The following is a 22,649-nucleotide window of genomic DNA, read 5'->3' as shown; positions in this document are numbered from 1 at the left end:
GAAAAGAACAAAGAAAGAAAAAGGCCGTGCGCCCGATTAGATGGAAAAGGGAACGACAGATGTATCACTCGTTTTGCCGAGCGAATGGCCATGGCAATAGATGAGAAAAAGAGAAGATAGACACGGTATTCATGGATACAGGTATTCATAGATCGCTCATCATTCCCGCGAGCCAACCCCGCGAGCCAACCGTAGCAATTTGGTCCTTTGTAAGGAAGGATCATTAAATTGAATGCCAATTGAAAACAGAACTATATTCAGATCTGATGTCATATAATACAAGAAACAAAAAGCACATCAAAATCTGTTCTTTAAAGCTGTTGAAAGCAATTTAAGAATCCGATGTAAAACCCCCCACTGAATCTGAAACAGAAGATGGCACATAGATGAGATGTCATCACAAAACTAAACCTGCAAGTATTTAATGGCCGTTTGAACGTCCTTGTCCCCTCTGCCACTGCAGTTTAGGACGACCTTAGCTCCATCGGGGAGAGTTGGGCACAGCTTCTCCAAAAAAGCCAGCGCATGGGATGTTTCCAGGGCAGGGATAATGCCCTCGAGCCGTGATAATCTTTTAAAAGCTGCCTCATACAAAAAAACAAGAGAAGAAAATATCAAAACTAGTCAGATCACACTGTACCCAAAAACCAGGGACTTTCTCACCTCACAGTACAGAAGTACTCTTCCATAAGCACGCAAAAAATCAAAGCCACAAATGTGTGTGTGTGTGAAAGAGAGAGAGAGATCCCTGACCTTCCAATGCCTCTTCATCAGTAGAGCTATAGTATTCAGCACGTCCGATATCTTTCAGAAAACTGTGCTCAGGTCCAACTCCAGGGTAGTCCAAGCTTTATAGGATGTCAAAGAAAGAGTGTCATCGGAGGGACACTATAGACAGCTCAAAGGGAAAGTAAGGATGTTACTTACCCTGCACTAATCGAGTGGGGTTCAACTATTTGCCCATCGTCATCTTGTAACAAGTAGCTCATGGCCCCATGCAACACGCCAACCTCCCCTTTAGTTAAAGTGGCAGCATGTTTACCACTATCCAAGCCGAAACCTGCAGCCTCCACGCCAATCAACCGAACATCCTTATCATCAACAAATTCATGGAAGAGTCCCATGGCATTTGATCCTCCCCCGATACAGGCAACAAGCACATCTGGTTTTCCGCCCCATTTTTCAACAGCTTGTCTCCGGGTTTCCTTACCAATCACTGCATGGAACTCCCTGACCATCATCGGGTATGGATGAGGCCCAGCAACAGAACCCAAAATGTAATGGGTTGTTTCCACATTTGTCACCCAGTCCCTGATAGCCTCGGATGTAGCATCCTTCAATGTTGCTGTTCCAGAGTGCACTGGTCTAACCTGAATATGATAACATATATGTTATGATTTCAACAAATGCAATGAAAGAGGAAATGAATGTTGATTGAAGGGAGCATCACAGAGTGGACATTCATTCAAATCTTGCTCATATAAAGAGTTGTTAAACACTGGCAGACAGAGCTAAGCTTTCACCAACTCCTAATAATGCAGTAGCCACCAAATATATTGTACAGTGCACGAAGCCTAAATTCAAGTACTGTCCAAGGCTCCAAGTACAAACCCAATTAGCAAGAAAAAGTATCTTCAAGTAGTAGAATAATAATAAAGTCTCAAAAAAAAAAAGTAGTAGAATAAGATCTGACCAAAAAAAAAAAAGTAGTAGAATAAGAAAAGCGGAATCTTCAGGGGCAGAACTGAGAATGGCAGCAGCTAGAAGGAAGCCTGCCGCCAGAAATAGGGCAGATACAGAAAATAGCTGATTTTGCAGCATCCAGCAAATCCTTTCACATTTGATTTGTTAATAGCTGCCTCTAATCGCCGGCTCTGATAATGAAATAAGAATTTTCATGACATCTGAATTATTACATCAAGGCTCCTTCCATCGCAGTGTTTATCTCAATATGAATTTGATTAACAGACTACCTGCTCACCATATATGTGCTGGATCTTGGATTCCAAAGAACAATTCAAAGATTGATCATTACGTTGAATGCTCATGTACAGGAGTATTAAAATCCAAACTAACAGCTTTCGGACAAAGGTAAATGGCCACAGGCCTGCAAGATTTTCCAACTTCATGCAACATGACAATTTGAAGCAAACTAAGATTTCAATAATCACAGAGTCAGACCACCATCACCACATACGATAAATCACGGGGGTACAATATAGCACAAGGGCTAATACACAGAGCGCACCTCGGCTCCAAGAAGACGCATTCTGAAAACGTTGAGTGCTTGCCTCTCCATATCTTGGGCACCCATATATATAATGCACTGCAACCCGAAGCGGGCGCAAACTGTAGCAGTTGCAACTCCATGTTGACCAGCTCCAGTTTCAGCAATTATCCGATTTTTGCCCAGTCGCTTTGCAAGCAAAGCCTGAGCAACAGCGTTGTTGATTTTGTGAGCTCCGGTATGGTTGAGATCTTCCCTCTTGAGGTATATGAGCGGCCCTTCACCATTTGGGCGCTTGTAATGCTCCGTGAGCCTTTCTGCAAAGTAAAGAGGACTCTCCCTACCAACATAATCTTTCAAAATCCCATCCAACTCTTTCTGCGACAAACACATATTCATCTCAGGAAGGACTCCAAAATGCCAAAACAACAATACGCACAAACTCATGAGAGATGTATGACAGAAAGCTGGAAACGCAAGAAAGCAAATGAGCTAAAGATGTCAATGAACCGGGCTAAAGTGCTGTCAAATGACCGACAGAGAAATCGATACCTATGCGGAAAAGAAGGATGGATTCAAAGACATCCATGATACATGATCACAACTAATCTTCTCTATATATGCAAAAACTCATGCATTTTTCCGAGTAGACTGCTCAAGCAAAACAGAAAAAACAATGTCAAAGAAAAGCCTCCACCAATCATTTCAAGAGCTTAAAACATCTCCATCATCCAGTAAAAAACACAACTTCCAATATATTTTACTTTACAGTAAAATTCCTTAGTGCATACATCAATCAGCGGCTAGCCCATTGCCTCAATTCAAATCGAATAACCAATATAGCGACGAGTCAAAAACACGAACAAGAACGCTAAAAACAGCGCCAAAAAATTTATTTACAAGCAACAAAACAAACCCATTTCGCGGAAAAAAAGCGAACTTTTTTGAAAAGAAAAGTCGACAGAACCTGAAAATCAACATCCCCGGCGAGCGCATGGAACGCGGACTCGAGCTCGGACAGCGCCTGCATCAGGGTCTCGGGGACGTACTTCCCGCCGAACTTCCCGAACCGGCCGAACGAGTCGGGCCTCAGCAGCCGGGCGGGCTCCTCCATCCGAACGGCGGCGTCTCGGGCGAGGGTGCAGGAGATGGCGGATCGGAGCCGGCGGGCCGGAGACGGGCGGACTGCAAAATTCGCCGGTTTGAACGGCGATAATGGCTGGGACCGGCGGCGCAGGGTCGGGAGTCCGTGGGCCGAGGAGGATGAGGGAGGAGCTTTAATGGAGGCGGCCATAGGCGTAGAGAGAGAGAGAGAGGGAAGAGAGAGAAAGAGAGGGAAGAGGTTGATGTCGTCTGTGGATTCTGAGGAGGCTTTTGTCTTGTTTTTCTCCACGAGGCATGAGATTCCATGGAATTAATATATGGACAAATATTTATTATTTCATTTAGTGCAGGATTTTTTTTGTGGTCCTTTTTAGGTAATTTTTTTGCTTCTGCGTGACTCACCCACCACTTGGCAATTTTGGGCTTGCCATGTATGCATGGGGGAAAAGGTTTATCTAGAAATAAATAGAGGTCCCAAAATGTTGTAAATATAGCTTTTTTAGATTAACATGGCTTAATCTCTCTCTCTCTCTCTCTCTGAAAAAATGATTTTACATTTTGTGTAAAATGATTATGATTACCGCGGCTCCGATATCATAAATTATTATGAAGCTCACATGCAAATTTCTATTTATGGAAAGAAATTAGAAAAAGGAAGAAAAAAGGAAAAAAATCAGAAAAGCAAAGACGAAAATGCCAGGTCCTTCTTGAGAATAACATAGCCATTTTAGATCCTTATTTGAAATAAGGTCTACCTCATGTCTTTATTTGAGAGAATGAGGACACTTTAGATCCTTATTTGAAATAAAGTCAACTTTAGGGCCTTAATATAAGAATTAAGGGCATTTCAAGCCCTTAATTGAAATTTTCGCTTATTTTAGGAAGCATTTCTGTGCTAGGATGGGGTATTTATCATGGATTTTACTTTTAACTCTCTTTTTTTTTGTGAATTCTACGACATTTAAACTTCCACCTTTGTTAGGAAGAAATACATAAAACCATTCGAAATCTTTAAGTTTGAAACAATCAAAGTATAATTTATCAGAATTCTTTTGAATAGTTATAATTAGAATTTATAAGAAAAGGTAGAACCCTAATTTCAAATAATAAGTCGAGAGATAAAAACCACTTCGTATTTTAATTTGGCATAGTGCGATGCCCTATACTTAAATTACATTATTTTAATCTATTTACTATCTCAACTTCCTGTCGCATATTTTTTCTCTAACATAACACAAGTCCAAACAAATAATCTCAAATCTTAAATATAGTAAAGAAACGGTTTAGTAATTTTTGTGTTGAGATGGTGTTGCTTGGAGATGTTACTGAGAAGCAAGTGCAAAATTAGACTATTATAAAAGTGACATGAGAAAAACAAAGTAAAGATGAATTTGTTCATTTTTTTAACAAGATATAATTGCCAAATAAAAAAGTTCCATAATTGAAAAATAAAGACAAAAATATTTGAAAATGAATATATTCCATTTTTCGTAAAGATTAATTTAGTCCCAAACTAAATACAAGGAAAGGGTGAGTTGAAACTATAACCATCACATAAAATTGATCATTCTACCAAAACTTGTGAAATTTGAATTGGAATCTAAATCTAGGAATTGAAATGATAAAACCATATCTTTATTATAATACTTTAACTAAATGAATAAGGTAGAAACAAAAATTTAACGCAAATAGGACCGACGAATCTCTATTAATTTTCATAACTCTTTTACTGAATTGAGTTTGAATTTGATTAAAAAAATTGATATCACGTAGATGCATTGAATCATCATCCATATTAATCACAAAACAATCATGATCAAGTATGCTCTTTTAAAATAATTCTTTTTTTTTGTTTAGCCAATTGTCTGGAATATTCTTTTATTCAATTTCTTGGAACTTTCTTTCTTGCATTTTACTCTTCGAATGACTTTTTTTTTTCCTGGAAACTCTCTTTTATTAAATTTTAATCGATCATATTCAACAAAAGACGAAAAAAGAAAAAAAGAAAACGAGGGAAAAAACAATTTCACCGTTGCCTCGCGCCCCTCTTTATCAATCGTCATCACCACCTTGAGCGCAATTCCGCAAACAGTTGGTGGGATTCGCCCATCAACAAGCTTTCCTGCGACAGCGCCGAGCTCGAATGGCGGATCGAAACGGAGACTGGGATTTCCACCTCCGGACCTTGTCGAGCAGCGCCAGGGACTCCAACTTCGCCGGCGATCCCGCCTCCGATCCGTCCCTTCTTCACTCGGTGAGCTTCTCCTTCTCGTTCCCTCTGCCTATCCTATTCTTTTCCCGTTCGGTTGCTCCGTGGCGAAGGGAGGAGGTGAACCGCGAGCGGTGCTCGTGCCCGCGCTCGCTTCCTCATGCGGCGATGTCGAAGAATCAGCCCGAACGAAGCTTGAATGAACCGTAGTTTTGCGTTTTCTACAGTAGGGAATTCGGATGAGCTCGTCGAGCAATCGTTACGGTTTCGATACACGTGCTCTGTCACTCTTTTCTGTCGTCCGCCAATTGATTATACTTACGAAGCGGTTCTATTTTCTTTTGTTCTTGTTCTATTGTTTGGACAGGTGAAGAGGTTGTATGAACTGTGCAAGACTGAAAGCTCGGAAGATCTCATTGCGAGGGTGTATCCTCAGATCAGTAAGCTTTTTCAACGGGCAGTGGCTTCCTTGTCTCAATCCAGCACGTCTTACGGCCTTCTCTTGCTGGTTCGATATCATTCCCCGCGACCTCTCTTGTGCATTGTACTTGTCCTGTTGCTTTAAATGCCATGGATTTATATGATCACGAATTTTGGCAATGCTCACTGCTCAATATGTCCTTGTATAGAGAGAGAAAATCGGATTGCCTAAAAGCATCTTACATTTGCATCATCTTTCATCCTCGTTCTAATGTGGGGATGTACAGTGTGGTTTTGGAGATACTAATAGAGCAGTTTTTAGGAAGGATATGTGTCATAGTTTGTTCATAATGCAGCCAGGTATACCGTCTAAATATCCATATGCTTATTTCACCCGCATGAATGGTCAATTATTGTATGGTATTCATTGTCCTACTATATGCAGGCGATTCTTCAATTCTTTCTCGACTTTGGGGAAGTAGTCCTTCACGATGCTGATACAAGCCTACGGACTTTCTTCAGATCATGCTTGAGCCGGTAATGACCTATCTATCCATGTCATTTGCACATCAAGATGTGGCTTCACTTTTTCAAGGATATTGACAAATAACATACACTAATAGCCACATGGTCTGGAAGCAGAGCAGAGAGGCACTCAGCAGAAAACCACCAATTGGAAATATCTTATCTGAAAAGACCAAGAAATTTGATTTTGTGATCTTGTTCTTCTCAATAATATTACCATCAGCCAGGTTTTTTGAAGTCTGATTAATATGCCATATGGCATCAGTTATCTGAGATGATTGATCCTCCGGTTTCCTATAAAATGACCCTACTTAATTTTCCCTAAACCTGCGAATCCCGTGAAATGGCGAATGAACACCCAATGACCACTATAGCCTCTTGAAGGCCTGGAATAAGGTTTCCATGGTACCATGGGCCGTGGCTGTCTGGATGGTGTGAATTACTAAAGAGTAAAGCTGTTGTCATTTATTTTTTACATGCGATGGATAAGCTTTCTTGTATCCACGAAAAAATGATCCCAACCACTGCCGATTAGCTTTCATAGATCAATCATTTACAAACTCTTCCATTCTGAAGGCTTGTCCTTGAATATTTATGAGTCAGTGCAGATTAGTTCCTGGGGATGTGAATCTTAATTCTTATCCTGATGCTTCTGCAGTGAATTTGCTGATCCGGTGGTTGCAGAAGCCACACTTGATTTTCTTAATACATATAAGAAGAAACTTCTGCATACTTTTCCTTCATTGCTCCCACAGGTATAACACTAATTGTTGCTCTTGATGGTTGCAGCATATTGGTATTTGTCACTCAATCCATTATAGCCTTCTAGTTAGCATCTTTCGTATGATGCAGTACTTCTGATTTGGCCAGCTTCATGTGAGAAATTAATCAAAAGCAGAAACTGAAAGAAGGGGCATTTACATAAAAATGTACACCGTGCTCTTCTCATTTAAAAATGATTAGTTTTATGGTAACTATGCCTACAATAAATCTGGAAATCAATCAACAACATCCTGATGACACAATAATGTGTTTGCAGTTTTTCCCACTGTTGCTGAAGTTGATTGCCTGGAATGGAGAGAAGTAAGTTTTCCACCACTGTTTAATTGCTGGTCAGTCCAACCAATATCTCGAGTCTTGCCAGCTTAGCTAGCCATACTGTTTGTGGATCTCATAGTCAGGACACTAGTTATTTTTCATTTTGGTACGTTGCGCATGTTAAACTTTAATTAGTTAGGAAAGTTTAAGATTGGAGAGAAGAAATCATGTGTAGAAAGTGAGTAGGAGCACTCAGAATTTAGGTTGTAAAATTTAGGTTTTGGAGATGGAAATTGGAAGCAACCTTTGGTACTTTAGGCTTATTTTCTGGTGTATGCAAACAAGATCTTGCTTGTTCATCCCCACACAAGACTTACCTTCAGATGGTATTGAGGGGAGAAGAAATTGCTTATACGTGTATTCTAAGAGCAATTTATCGTTGAGATTATTTTACAAGGGAATGAGTCAGGATGACAATGGAAGCATGATAAGGTAGGTTATAAACTGGATGAGTCATGTCAAGACTTTTAAAAGAAGTAGGACTTCCTTTTAATGTCAACCTCCAATAGATTATATGCGGAGAAATGTACGGTATAGTTCGAATTACATAAGGGGTCGGGAGCTTTGCTGTGTCCTCTAAACTTTCTTCCGTTGAACTGTTTGGACAATGAATTGCTAGGCTTTTAATATCTGATGGAAGATCAACTAATCAGGATTGACATGTCTAAAACTGCAGGTTGGAGAAATCATTCATAAAAATTTTTCCTGGGTTGATAGCCATTGGATCTTTTCTTCCTCTATTTCCATCTTTAATGGACCTACCAGGTGGATTTGCAGCATTCTCTACATTATACCACGTGCATCGTTTTGATGGCCCGAACTCCTTACTGCTTTATGGTTCAACTAGTAGTCCACACAGACCCTTATGATCTGATAAATTTGTCAGCCATATAGATGTTGATTTTAGGATGCTATCATGGCATGCATGGACTTAATCATGATGGGGAGCTGATGTAACGTCTGAACTTTCTTAAAAGTAAAGTAAGAAAAACTTAGTAGGGGTTTCCAAGTTTTCATTTGGAGACAACAGTATCATAATAGAATGTATGGAGGAAGTATAGAGTTTGACCTGTAGATGTTTAGGTTAGTTTGACGATGGTGCTGCTTGCTGGTTCTGTTCTGTAGTTCAGTGGGTCAGGGACTACAGTTATACCTGCAAGTTTATTCCATGCTTGAGGTAAAGCTTGTCAAATTCTTTTTCAACTCTTGTCTACACTTGTGACAGATGAATATGAATTCTCTCTCTCTCTCTCCCCCCAAACCCCCCCCCCCCTCCTTTCCTGAACACACACACACACACACTATAAAAACACCTGTGCACACATTGTTGTAGATATTTGGTGCAGGAATGTGCATTTGTCTAATTCTCTGGGTAGATTGACCAGTCGGCATACAAAGAAAGCCATTCAAATGCTTGTATAGCATCTGCTGTAATTGTTGGTTGCACGAACACTTTGTCTTTCTTTTCTTAAGCTCATACTCGTATGAATTTACCATTTTCCTTTTTGTCCACTCTAGTTTTGGTTGTGGCATTAGAGAAGGTAGAACGAAGCTCCGGATCTCTTATTGGAAGCAGCATAGCTTCAATTCAGAAGAGTACGGCTCCTGAGGTTATCTCTGGCACTTAAAAAGCTGGAAGAAGTCAGGTTGTTCTACTGCTGCATTGTTCAATTAAGGGCACACAAATTTTTATGATTGCAGATGTTACTTGCTCTCATGGATGAAGCATATACTGGATCAACCATCGGCGATGGAGGAGTAGACTCTGAATCTGAGGATAACAACACGATTGATGTTGCCGACCCTCTTTTTCTCGAACTTCTGAAGGATGAAAACGATGGCCTTGCTGTAAGGCTTTTCTTTCTCAAATCTTGTTCTGTTTCCAGATCATCTTCACTCTTAATATGGAGCTAGTGTTCGGTAGAGAGAGAGTATGGATGAGCTATTAACCATAAAAAGTTATGTTGTAGGAACGTCATTGGAATTCTCCAGGGATGACAGCTGCACTACAGGCTGCAATAAATAACCCTCAGTCTGAGCGGCTGAAACAAGCATTGCATATAGCTCCCAGGCTCCTTGATGTTTATTTTGCTATAGCTCTACGAGAAGTGAATGACTGTACGTCTTGAATCCTAACATTAGCTGAGTACACGCTATTTGTCTTCTTGTGATTCGTTTGTAGAAGAGCTTAACTGTGTCTCACCATTTTTCCTTGAACTTTCTCGCATTCGCAGCTTTGATCTGTGCATTGATTCCCCTGCTAATGTCCAGAATTTCCAAAATATTTCCAGACAAGACCTTCTCCTATGAGGTACTTCCTTAATATAATGTGTTTAATAAACTTCATTTGCATTTTCCTTACTGTTGCACAAGTATTAAGTAGTGAAGTATAAGGTGAGAGTAGTTGTTATAACTAGAGATTAGTAGGATCTAGTGACCCTAAACTAGCATATCCTATGCAGTTTGAGAAGAACTTAAAACACCTGATAGGCAAGACGTAAACTTTGTTTATTTCTGATTACACTGAACTGCCTTTACAGAGCATATTGGTAAGAGTTAAGAAAAGAAAATGTAACTATAATTTCTTAGGAAGTTTCTCATATTAGTTTAATGGAGCTTTTTTAATGAATGACTTGGTGAATTAGCTCTAATTATACAAGTCACCAGCTCCTTTCAGACCATAATTTTCAGGAATTTTCTCGTTTTATGGTAATGGATCTTTCTAATGGATGACCCTGTGAAATAGGTCCATTTATACAATTCAATAGCTCCTTTGGATGCAAATGTGATATACTTTGTAACTGTTTTAATGTGATGTTCTATTGTTTGGTAGAGCATGATCAATTACATCTTTGTATCTAAACAACAGTATTTTTCACATCCTATATAACATCCTTTCTTGCTTGGATGTTTTGAATTTGCATGCATACAAATACTACACTGTTATTTGAAGTGTTTGGGTATTTGCCATTTCCACTGTAGGTTCAAAAGAGGCTCTTGGAATTCATGCTTGCAGCATTTCAGCGTTCTCCAAACTTTGTCGCTCTTCTGAAGGTAATATTCTGTCGGAAGAATTGTTCCAATATTCTTTCTGCTTGGTAGTTTAGTTCAGCCAGTCCTAGCAGTGATCAGGCAGCATTAACAGTAATGTCATGTCAATGAAGAGCAAGCTCATAATTCCGTATTTAGGAGTGGTTTCTTCTGCCCAAACGTTTGGTAGGCTCAATACAGTTCTATACGACTTGAATATAGAAAGAGGAAGGAGCTATGTGTACGTAGGTAAATTGATTTGTTCAGCCACCATTTTGATGGTCTACCTTTCATGTGTGGACTGTGGTATGGAATGACAATAACAGAACATTTTCATCCTATCACCACATTCCTTATGGTTTCAGAGGGCACAATCTTTGTTTTACTCGAATGACAGTTTTCTGACGGGAAGTTGTTGATTATCTTCAGTATACACCTTATTTAAGCCTTATCTAAGGACATATCCAAATTCTTTGCAGAAACCTATCATGGATAGGCTTGGAGAAGCTTATGATAGTCCTGCAAAGGTCAGAGAATTTCCTCCATATTTCTGCTTCCAGTTAAATTATGCAAATGGCAAAATTAATTGCTATTCTCTTCTCTAGACAGAGTTGGCGCTACAACTGTGTTGGGCCATTGGGGAGCATGGAGGAGGAGGTGGATCTCACAAAGATGCTGCTCGTGAGCTTTTTGAGAGCTTAGAGCTACTCTTATATGAAAATCTTTCATCAAGGTAAGCTGCGCCATTACCTTTGGGCCCTTACCGTGGACACTTTGAAATGCTTCATCCATTACTAGCTGGTGTCACCTTTAGCACTACCAGACTACTCATAAAGTTTATTTCTCAATTATTTGTGAAGTCGTCTTGGGCTAAGGCAGGATTTGGCTGTTGGATCCAATGGTGACGCATCTAGAAAGTCATCACAGGCAAGGCTTCTGTGTTTTGTGATAACAGCAATTGCAAAGCTTGCTACTTACCATCGTGAGCTGCTTCCAAGGGCACGTGTGTCCTTAGGCAAGGTAGGTTGTCGATCTGAATCAAAATGTTTGACGACCGCAGTAAGAGAAAATGCTTTTGTGTATGTATTCATGTGATATCTTGTCCTTGTTTAGTATTTTCCCAGGTCTGTGGTGTACTTTGTTAAACATCAATGCCAGATTGTCAACGATTAAAATTCCCTAAGTCGCTCTTGCCTGACCAGGTAGCACGATCTCGAATATCAGATGACCGGGTTTGGAGGCGTGCACGAGATTATTTAGGTCTTATGAGTGAGCCTGCGATTTGTATATCTGTCTTGGGGCCCTCACAGCCTTCAGATGAACATATGCAGAGCCCTGGTGTGGTTAACTGGAGTGAAGGTTGCACAAAGATGAATACACATGTTCCGTTTTACATTTTAGGAGAACAAGAAGGTTAGTTTTTTCCTCTTCCTTGTTTTTTTTGGCTGAGAGGTGACAAAAGATTCAGAAATCAAGTTAAAAATCTCAAAATAGAGAAGGAAATTTGGGCGGTTTTAGTGGCTGTTTTCAAGGGCACTCCGTTCTCAGAAGTGCATTAAGTGATCAAAGAGTAAATTAGCTAATTATGCCATGACACCACTTATCAAGGTTTGCACACTATTTGCATGTGCTTTTTCCTTCCAGACAATGCTTTTATTTTTCTTTTCAGTTGCTTCCTGGGAGGCACACAGGTTAGTAGAGATTGGTTTTATAACCACTTCTAAGCAAGAAAAAGAAATCAAAGAAGATTCTTATTTGGATTCAATTGGCACATTATAAGGCCCTAAAATTGCTAGATATATCATTCCGTTGGATGGGTGAAGTGTACTTGAGAACTAAATAATGTAATTGAATTTTTACACATTACCCATTTAAAGTTGTGTACTTTTCCTTACCTACTCAGAATCTGCTGAAAACCCCTAAGTTCCAAGGCATCTTCAGACAATGAAAGGCTATGATCCTAGGCTCTTCTCCCAAAAGCTACATCTCCTAGGGATCTTAGCCTACATTTATGCATGGTCATAGCATCTGCATCCTTTCCAACGTTTGGACCTTGTCATGGTTTCCGCATAGCATTTGGTCCATGCATTCTATGTTGACTTAATCGAACAAGCAATGGAGTGAATGATTAAGGAACTGCAGTTTACATTCAGCATTCGCTATTTTTGCACATCACAGGTCCACCTTTCCATGATTTTTCATTTACCGACATCCTCCCCAGTAGATGAAGGCTGCGAGGTTTTTCCAGAAAGGCTTGCAATTCTGAAGCTCTTAATTGAAATCAACAGTTCAGTTCAGTGATCTTGTGTTCTCTTCCAGAGTATTTCGCTGCTACACTGCTTTTTTTTTTTTGTGGGAAAAGAATTGGTGTTGAATAGCTCCCTGTATATCCTTTCCATTAAGTATAGGTTGTCAATAGGTTGTCTCTTGATGCAGCAAAACCTGTACTTCAGGGTCAGGTTTCATTTTCATGTCATTTCCTGCTTCGAAGAAAAAGAGGAAAACCTATGTTTCCGGTATGCCGGTGAAGCGCAGCCTCCTTCAAGAGCGAAAGGCTTGCCACATATCCAACCCGAGAGAGAGATCAAGTAGTTGAAGATTTGTGTGTAGTTCGCAATTTCAGTCATGATGTTACTGAACTCGGAAAAAATTGGAGTTGTTATTGCATACGATGTACCTAGAAAAGTGCAATTACATCTGTGAGCCAAGGCTAGCATCGGAGCATGGAAAGAGTTATGTCCAATTATATCTGTGATATATAACATCATGAAATCGTACTTATGAAAGTGCAAGCTTCGCGAATTAGGCAATAAGGGCTGCGACCCAAGTCAAGTGCCCACTTTAGACGATCTTTAGATTTGACGCTACGTCAAAATCAGTCAAAGTTTCGTATGTGTATCGTTTTATATGAGCACATACAAGGACTGTGAATTGAACCATCCTACTCATGGGCAAAATATACTAGCAATAATAATTAAGGGATAGAATAGAAAAGTAGATATAAATGTATTGCTTTCTTTTTTTCTTTCTCGTTGCCAAATTGAATTCAAGATTCACAGCAAATTTATTATTTCTCCACCAATTCAACGAGGAAATATGCTAGTTCTCAGACAATGGAGGTGTTGGAAAGTTACCAGCAAGATAAAATTGTTTTCAAGGATAGAGTAATCGATCTACGTATTCAGCATGTAAGACTGCTAGGGAAGAAAAGCCTCTCTATTCCATTCATAAGAAATGTTTGTTTTTTCCCCTTCTTTAATGAAGAGAACAAGAAATTCCATTCTAGACGGATAGATTTCCAACTTAAGTTATCTTATCGACATCATTGATAAGTCAAGATGCGATGACAAACCCGCGTGGCTAAGCTAACCACGGCCCCGAGTTTGTATTTGTCTTAGTCGTGTCGGGATTATTCGACAAGTTTCATTAAATCTTTCCAACACTTAGGGATGAAAAGGATATTAAATTCATATCGACCCACACAGACAGGGAAAATACTCCCATGAGCAATCGCGATAATCTGTGGGATAATATATTGTCAGGCCATCCAATGTTTATAAGTGGTCCAAACTGCACTGAGATAGTCAACGAAACAGTGACCCTCATGCATGCTTTCGGAGCCATAAAGCTCACTGTTCTAAACGTCGATGTACTGAAAGTGAATGAATGAAACAAGCTTGGACTTTGCCGGCAAACAGGTCAATAATAGTGAAAAGAGAAGGCCCTTTTCAATGATCTTCTGCATGCAACCGAGCCATGCACGTGAATGCATCCACGCACATCGTGAAATAACAAAACCAGCCTCGTTAGGCTATACATGAGACTGCCACCAGATTTGGATCACCAGCTTGAGTTAGAAGATCCAACGTCAGAAGAGCTAGATCATGCACGTATAGCAATATGTTCCTTGCTAAACACACAACATATGATCGCGACATAAAGATAAAACAGCATAAGCGAACCACTTGTCCAAATGATGCATGGCAACATCAGCGTTTAACTTAAAACCCAGGTCAAAGCAGATAGCTTATATAGCTTCCAACGCCTTATGAGAAGATGCTTCACAACACACAACAGACGAGAGTCTCGCAGACATACACATCACATATACAACAGACACAACATACGACAACGATACATTACAAGAGTTCAAGTCACGCTTTATTTTATTCTATAGCAAATGACTTGGCAGTAGTTTTGTTTACAACAGACAGATTCATATGGCATACTTCGGATCCGCACAGCCCAACTCTCTTGCCCTTTCTTCCCCCAGAACAACTGCACTAACGACAAACTCAGCTAGAATCTTCAATGCACTGAAAATGAAGGGGTAAAGGACATTATTAACAATAAAATCTAAAAGAAGATGGATCATGCAACTCTACCTAATGTTACGAAATCACCTAATGATAATTATGTTTTAAAGATATATCTATGCAAAATATTTCTCCCACATATCATGGGTTAGTTTCTCAACGCAAGTGATGACTAGGTTAATTAGCATTACTATTATTGAGGAAGATATTTTGCTTGCATTTTATTCAATATGGTTGCATAAAAAAATGAAAAATCCCCTAAAAGTCATGCAAGGTTGAACCACGCACATGTGAGAGGGTTCCATTACATGACTCTGTAAATCTCAACGATGAGTATTATGAAATGCATAATAAGTGATGACCCCTATGTTTGAAAATCTTGTATAGGTATCCATTGTGACAAAGTATTTTGTCGTATTTCATAAATAAAAAGAGAGTAAAAAAAATTTATATATCTTGATAACACATGCTTTACAAATAAATTTAATAAAAATGTACTAAATGTGTGCTAAATAATATCCTCGCCCAGAGTGAAAAAAATGTAGAAATATTTATTATAATATGGGGAAAATTGTCAAAAAAGTCATAAACATTTTGCATTGATGCCAATTTAGTCACAAACCTTTTTTTGGTGCCAATTCAGTCCTAAACCTTTTGCATTGGTGCCAATTGAGTCCTAAACGTGTTAATTCAGTCATAAACTTTTTATATTGATGCCAATTCAGTCATGAACCTTTTGTATTGGTGCCAATTGAGTCCTAAACCCTTTTTTTGTTCCAATTCAGTCCTAAACCTTTTGCATTGGTGCCAATTCAATCCTAAACCTTTTGTATTGGTGCTAATTCAGTCCTTCCGGTTAATTTAGCTAAAAAAGGTTAAGGACTGAATTGGCACAAGTGCAAAAGGTTTAGGACTAAATTGGCACCAATGCAAAAGGTTTAGGACTCAAGTGGCATCAAAAAAAGATTTAGGACTCAATTGGCACAAATGCAAAAGGTTTAGGACTAAATTGGAACAAATGCAAAAAGTTTAGGATTGAATTGGCACAAAAAAAAGGTTTAGGACTAAATTGGCACCAATGCAAAAGGTTTAGGACTTTTTGACACTTTTGCCTTATAATCTGGTAGCTAATATTTGACAAATAAAATACACACAGACACGTATAATTATGCAACAAATCTGTGCTACATTTTGCTTTGTCTATATATATATATAAGTCATGCTTGTTTTCAAGACCAACTTAGCGTATAACTCCAAAGAATCTAAAATTGACAAAAAAAATAATGAAACTTATCTAGAACGAACCATTTAAAAAAGAACCGGACTCTCGAAGCAAGATTAGAGAAAAAACATGCTTACCGGTGTAAATGTTCGGTCTCATTCTCCAAACTCTTGTTTCGCGAAAGATGTCGGCTTCAATGTAAACCTCCATAGCAGCTTGGATTGCATCGACAGTTTTTGTGATGATCTTGTAGACTTCATCAGCTGTATCACGAGGGAGTATATTACCTTGCATTCTTCCGGACACGTCCATGATGTGAAACGCAATAGTCAAGAGACTTCTGCGGCTATCTCCTCCGAGCACAGTAGGCTTCTCGGGCAGAATTGCGAAACCCGAAGGCAAAATCACCACCGTATCCGGGTTTCCGCCATCTAAGAGCGAGGCCATCGCTCCATGGTCGACAGGAGCATAAACAACATAAGAGCCTGTAGGGTCCGAGTAAGCGTTTTGCAAGTAAAGGACGGAGGCACAGTTCAGAGCCGGCTGCCAAGAAAAAAAAGGCAAAGCTATCAAACTAAATGTGGTTTTTCTAATGAGTATGCTATCTGATGAAGCGAGGAAGAAAAGAGATTTAGAACTTACCTCCACTTGCATAATGGACACGCGAGTCCCCGGATTTGCTCCTGTGGAGATGTATGTGGCTTCCCGAATGACTCGCTTAGAAGCAAGAGCATCCCACTAGAAAAGGGTTGGAGAAAAGTACCAAAATCAGCCAATATAAGACTATGTTCAGCGTGTCACTTAACCAGAGTGCTGAAATAATTCCGGTATCGACATTCACCACGAGCAGAAAAATGCACCCCGCATAACTTTGTCAACCCAATGAAAACATTATCTTTCACCATAACAATCGTTTAGTTGTATAGAAACTTGACATACAGATACATGCATCAGATCACGAGCATTCAAGCAAAAGCAAGAAGCTATTCAAGAAAAACTTCTGCATGATGTGTCTTAATTGATAAAGATCATTATGAGATCGCACGCTTACACAATTAAAGTCAAAATCTCCGCCCTATAAGACTACTGAATGGTTCTATCACCATAAGTTAAGGTCCATTTTTGTACGAGGACTGATGAGACAGGCAAATATGTATGCCTGAATTTGAAAAAAAAAATCGCACATGAGAGTTTCTAAAGATTACGTCCAAAAAAAAGAAGTTTCTAAAGACAAATATTTCATCTCTATCAGCATCACTAGCGAAAATAAATCTTTCCATCAGCAATGCCCAAAGCAAAGATCACCTGAACTTATTCATTTCAATGCATAGGCAGTTCTATATGTTTGAAATAGTTAACTCAGTGAAGCATATCTCAATAAAACAACTCATTAGCATATGATAATACACCAAATTTTGCACTCCATCATTCATTCATTCACTAATATATTTTTTTTAAGTATTGATGTGTACTGCACAGTACCTTATCTCGGAGGGTCCCGTCAGAGAGGAAATTGAACACTTTTTTGACTGGAAACGGGAGGCAAACCGAGGTGGTGAAAGCAATTGAAGATCCATGAGGCTTCCCAATATCTCCGCCATAGTTGGTCCTGGTGGTCACCATCATATCTTTCCCTCCAATTGCTGCTAACAATGGAGACCACATATTTGATACACAGCCATTCACTTCCTTCAGGTAAGTTCTCATCATTCTCTCGGCCAACTTTAACAGATTCTCCCTCCCACTTTGTGATATCAACACTGCACATAATACGCCGAAAATCATAAAGATGGTGTTAGCTAGGAATTACATCAATCATCATGAAACCATTTTAGTAATATAAGAATAACAAGAAAAAAAGTTTTATTTATTTTTTCTTTTTGGTGTGTGTGTGAAGTAGTTTTACCATTGTTGTATGTGGCATTCTGATTAGGCACCATTAGAGCTTGCAGCCATTCAGCTTGCCTGGTGACGGCAGAAATCCAGCGCTTTGCACCAAATGCAAATCCAGAGGAAACAATTGGCCCGTAGATGCTATGGATTGAGGCATAGTCCACTCCTCCATTCTCAAGCCAAGTGACCTAAAATGCACATAAAAGTAAAACACAGTTGGCAACATAACTATAATTATGTCATTCCCCGTTTTTTAATTTTGGTCGAATGTCATTCCCCGTTTAATCGCATGTATTTTCTGTTAAGCACCAGTATGTATCATAAGTAGCTATCCATAGATGGATATATCAATTAAACCGAACATAATAAGTGTGGAGTATTCATTAAACTTAAGAGTCAAACCTTAGAGGAACCATTTGGTAATTGTTGTATCAGACAACCTGATGGCCTCCTTTGGTACTTGATGAATGAACAAGGGAACATGCACTCTAGTGAATAGTCGACTACTCCCCACAGGTCCCAGTCGAGCTGTTTGCAGTACCTAGCAAAGTAAACGGATCTCGCGGGAACAAGGGCAGTAGGAATATGAAATTCTGCAGACATCTAGGAGACAGATTAAAGAAAAAAGAATTAGCTAGTGTTGGAAATGACTATTTAAATCTATATAACTTCTAGTTTGCACACATGGGTGCATTGTCTAACTAGCTTTGAAACTACATCTAGGAATTAAAGATGAGAAAACGACACTTCAATCATTGACTGAGGTTTAGGCAGTATAAATGACAGACTTTTAGAGACATAGCACACTCGTATTCTATTTTGAGAGTGAAAAAAAATAAGGTAGTGTTCACATGTCAAATATTTTGATAGTTCTCACTAGAAGTGAGCACCTTGTCCCCAACCACAAGCTGAAAGACATGTATTCATGCAATTTTCGTTCCGTATATAATTTAAATGCTAAAGTTTGAACAAGGTCATGTAAAACATCAATTGTCATCAGGAAATGGTGAGAAGCTTTGAACATATTCTTGACATTCTCAGACAATTATTCACAATGGTGAGGGAGATATGGAAAGGCTCAGCCAACATATGTTGGTTTTTCATGAACTTATTGATGCAATACTAATGCATCGTTACTCATATATAGGTTGATATGATACGTGAAAAGATATAGGGAAAACAGTCGGCTAAGTACATTTCGTCAACTCCAATGATCGACAATATGGGTGATGAACAAACAATTTTGTAGCCATGTACTCTCATAATACGGTTAAAATACAAGAAATTTCATACATACCACTTGTAAAGTCCCATCATAAGTCCCTGGTGTGCCAGGATACAAGACTCCTAATACAGTGGGCTTAGACACGATGTTGGAGAAGTTAGCCGACCATTGATCCTGAGAATGATCCAAAAAAATAGAACATTAGTGTGTTGAAAACAAATCATTCTATGTATGTTGACTAGTTAATAAGGAAACCAGTCCCACCACATCCATAAGCATTGCAACAATACATAACCGAGACATATTGATGACAGCAGTTTCTCGGGAAGCTTCAGTCTTAAGCCTTCCTATTGTAGGAACTCTCGGCACATGCTCGGGGGATGAGTTCAGAAATTCAGTGGTGTTGGATGGATTTGGCCTATTTGGCAGCTTCCCCCATTCGTTATCGGCCACTTCCTCTGGGAAGAGATCCTGCACAGCTGGATCTTGCTTTTGAAACGCACATCTGTACTCAAAATCATGTAATAGTTCCGTCACGCCATCGTCTTGGAGTTGCCATAAGGGTTCTCTCATCTGGGCCACCGTCATTAACTCCTCCATGGCATCCAGGGATCTTCCAAATATTAATCGCCTTGTGGGCTCAGTAGTTATCGAGACTTTCATTAATAGATCAGTTGCCCTAGCAACTCCCCCTCCTATACCTGAGCTTGATGCACAATCAGAGACACCACTTGCCTGTGGTGAATGCTGAGCTCCAAAAGGCTCAGGAGATTGGTTAGCATGAGCATTGGTTTGAAAAAAGTCGATCGTATGTGGTTAATTGGAGAGAGATTTAGTACGTGATTAGAAAACTTTGAATTTTAACATGAACACAACAGTCGATTGAAAAAATAGGGTTTTAGGGTTTGGCTAAAATATCGTGATGAAATTAATCTGCACACCCATGTCTATTTTACGCTTTTCATGGATCTGATCATCATCCTTCTTAAAAGTGTGAAAAACAATCGTCAGGGTTCATTTGATGCACTTTGCATGCTGAGATGAGACAAGTAATCACCTTGGCATCAATAACAAGTTGTAAACCTAGGTCCATCCCTTCATCGGGAATGGAATATGATTGCGCAGACCTGTAAAAGGGGGCCAAAAAAAATCAAAGATACAAGTCATAGCACTTTCTCAACAGAAACATAGTGACAAGATAAGAGTAATTGCATATCAAAAAACAAAACTAAGGACAAGATGCTGGTGAGATATATATTTTCAAATGTGAGGAGAAAATTCTGCAATTAAAAATATCAAACAGAAGAAAGAAAAACCCTACTGCTCCACTGGATTGAGCTGAGGATCGGCCAATGCATGATCACGTTCGAGATCAGCCATAGGAAAGAGCGGGAGGACTTCGATCTCCCTCTTCAGTGCCTCATCAATGTTAACTTCGCCACCACCCATTTTATTCATCTCTACAGGAAAAAAAAGACGAGATTTTTTTGGGTTTAGCTCACCTTATCTTTAGACCCTTCAGTTCGCAGAAGAAAATTCAACAGAAAGCCCCATAAAAGATAAACCGAAGCTGCAAAAAAGATAAGACCAAGATAACCAAATCGTTATCAAAGACTCAGATATTGCAAAAAGATCACACCATATTCCTTCTGGGTTAGCTCAATATATTCGTGTATCAAAATTCATCAGAAAGCCCATCCTTTTTTTTTGTTTCTTCTGGAGAAATGACATGATCAGCACAACCAGATTGTTTGTAGAACAGATTTGAACAAATCTTTAGCAGATTAAAACGATCTGGAAAAAGTGAAGGAAAAAAGTCCTCCTCTTGAGACACTCATATCTACAAGATCCACACTCATGCAAGCTAAGAAAAGATTCACCTGAAACCACTGGCAATGGAGAAACCAGCTCTCTCTCTCTCTCTCTCTCTAGGTCTTGATGTGATTGTAGTGTCTGAGAATGAGTACTAGAGATGATGGAGACATGCACATATATAGGGGGCGAAATTAATTGAGGGAGAAGAGCACAAGCGAAAAGAGAAGCGCGATGGTGTGACGTTCAGGTGATTTTTGATTGGTCCGTTTTGGTCTATGAGAGTGCGGACTTCAAGTGAATGTTTTTTTTTGGGGATAAAATCTAGGAATGGTGATGGTCTCGCCTGACACATCAGCATTGTTTCATCCTACTCCAGACTTGGAGTAGACCTGTCTAAACCTAATCCAATCTCGAAAAGGTCATGATTTTCTTTTCTCTTTCCTTTTTATTTTTTTAACATTTTTTTAAGTGAATTCAATTTTTTTAGGTACATGTCTTTCTTTTTCTTCTTGGGATTTTTTTTTTAAATTGATAACGCAGAAAGCTGAAAAATGGGAAGCCGCGTTATCTTATGTTTTCCTAATAAGAAAAAAAAAATGTAAATGACTGACAAAGGTAAGAGGGAGAATATGAGATTCACATATTGATGACCTTCGTTAAGGTGAAATTCGACAAGTGGGTAAATTCATTTATATAAATTATATTTGTCCAGTAATTTGTATTTTAATGATTCTTTTTTTTTTTGTAAATTAATATATCGCGATGATATTTCTTCTGGTAGGAATAAAAAATGAGGAGGTTGTATAGACTCCGTTTGTTTTATGGAAAATGAATTATTTGAAATTTTTTTTCCTAAAAACGATTGCTTGTATCGCTTGAAATAATTAGTCAATGGAAAATGCTTTTCATTATAGACAACAATTTATGTCTAAATATTTTCATGTGCAGTGAAAATATTTTTATTTATTCATTTTTGTAAGCGATACAGATAATCATTTTAAGGAAAACGTTTTTCAAATTATTCATTTTTTGCAAAATAAACTGAGCCATAGTATTGTTTTCTTTGTTGGAAGTTCAAGATATTTTGTGTTTTAATTTTTTAGAACCAAATCCAATGAAAGTGTTCATGATGAAATGAACGAAAGGTAGAGCTTTACTTCGTGATACAAACCCAAGCTTCAATAGTAGAAATACGGTAATTTGAAACGAAAACAAAATACCCTCATTTTCCAATTGACAGATAGAAACATATTGGATTGCTTATTAAATTTCTCGAAAATTATTCTTAAAGGTCATGACATTTCTAACAATTTTTTAATTATTTGATATCTAGTTTATCAAATTGTCAACGATATTAATTTAACTTCTACTTCTTTTGCATTGAGAACGACGCTTTTTCAGTCATTTAAATGGTGCAAATTAGATTATAAAGTTGACTTTAAATAAAGTGCAGATATAAGATATGCCAATAGATAGTTAGATGTCCACTCTTACGTAGCTAGTATCTTTTTATCTTAAAATAATGATCTTCTTTTGAAAATCAAACTTGACTTATCTGATTTTGT

At 38.7% G+C, this 22,649-nt stretch overlaps 3 protein-coding genes across 5 annotated transcripts; 1 reads left to right on the top strand and 2 right to left on the bottom strand.

Annotated features, from left to right (window-relative positions):
* Positions 1-228: 228 nt before the first annotated feature.
* On the bottom strand, positions 229-3,584 carry LOC115664169 (tryptophan synthase beta chain 1). Its single transcript, XM_030586113.2, has 5 exons — positions 3,195-3,584; positions 2,249-2,605; positions 928-1,370; positions 754-848; positions 229-581 (listed from the first exon to the last, which is right to left on the bottom strand). Exons 1-5 carry the CDS (start codon positions 3,519-3,521, stop codon positions 406-408), a joined length of 1,398 nt encoding a protein of 465 aa, XP_030441973.1. The 5' UTR covers positions 3,522-3,584; the 3' UTR covers positions 229-405.
* Positions 3,585-5,401: 1,817 nt separating this feature from the next.
* On the top strand, positions 5,402-13,356 carry LOC130138286 (uncharacterized). 3 transcript variants are annotated; one of them, XM_056311922.1, is made up of 16 exons: positions 5,402-5,585; positions 5,908-6,048; positions 6,406-6,497; positions 7,144-7,240; positions 7,525-7,568; positions 8,260-8,348; positions 9,102-9,193; positions 9,285-9,431; positions 9,554-9,701; positions 9,818-9,894; positions 10,566-10,637; positions 11,093-11,140; positions 11,219-11,346; positions 11,474-11,633; positions 11,945-12,026; positions 12,792-13,356. In XM_056311922.1, the coding sequence occupies exons 1-16, from the start codon at positions 5,475-5,477 to the stop codon at positions 12,839-12,841; spliced, it is 1,578 nt and encodes a 525-aa protein (XP_056167897.1). In that variant the 5' UTR covers positions 5,402-5,474; the 3' UTR covers positions 12,842-13,356. The 3 variants fall into 3 exon arrangements, with proteins under 3 accessions (XP_056167897.1, XP_056167896.1, XP_056167898.1); XM_056311921.1 differs by having other exon boundaries at positions 11,474-11,637; positions 11,820-12,026; XM_056311923.1 differs by lacking the exons at positions 11,945-12,026; positions 12,792-13,356 and adding an exon at positions 11,727-11,801.
* Positions 13,357-14,550: 1,194 nt separating this feature from the next.
* On the bottom strand, positions 14,551-21,192 carry LOC115668855 (homeobox-leucine zipper protein PROTODERMAL FACTOR 2-like). The gene is made up of 11 exons (XM_056311963.1): positions 21,150-21,192; positions 20,591-20,729; positions 20,327-20,396; positions 19,534-20,016; positions 19,342-19,443; positions 18,447-18,647; positions 18,058-18,232; positions 17,634-17,911; positions 16,794-16,889; positions 16,289-16,694; positions 14,551-14,929 (listed from the first exon to the last, which is right to left on the bottom strand). Exons 2-11 carry the CDS (start codon positions 20,725-20,727, stop codon positions 14,922-14,924), a joined length of 1,956 nt encoding a protein of 651 aa, XP_056167938.1. The 5' UTR covers positions 20,728-20,729; positions 21,150-21,192; the 3' UTR covers positions 14,551-14,921.
* Between the last annotated feature and the right edge of the window lie 1,457 nt (positions 21,193-22,649).

The sequence above is a fragment of the Syzygium oleosum genome, unplaced genomic scaffold (genome assembly GCF_021117445.2).
Source record: "Syzygium oleosum isolate NSW1041296 unplaced genomic scaffold, Sole_v2.1 Sole_v2.05, whole genome shotgun sequence".
Lineage (NCBI taxonomy): Eukaryota > Viridiplantae > Streptophyta > Magnoliopsida > Myrtales > Myrtaceae > Syzygium > Syzygium oleosum.
Note: the sequence above shows the minus strand (reverse complement) of the source record. Positions and strands in the feature narration are given on the sequence as shown.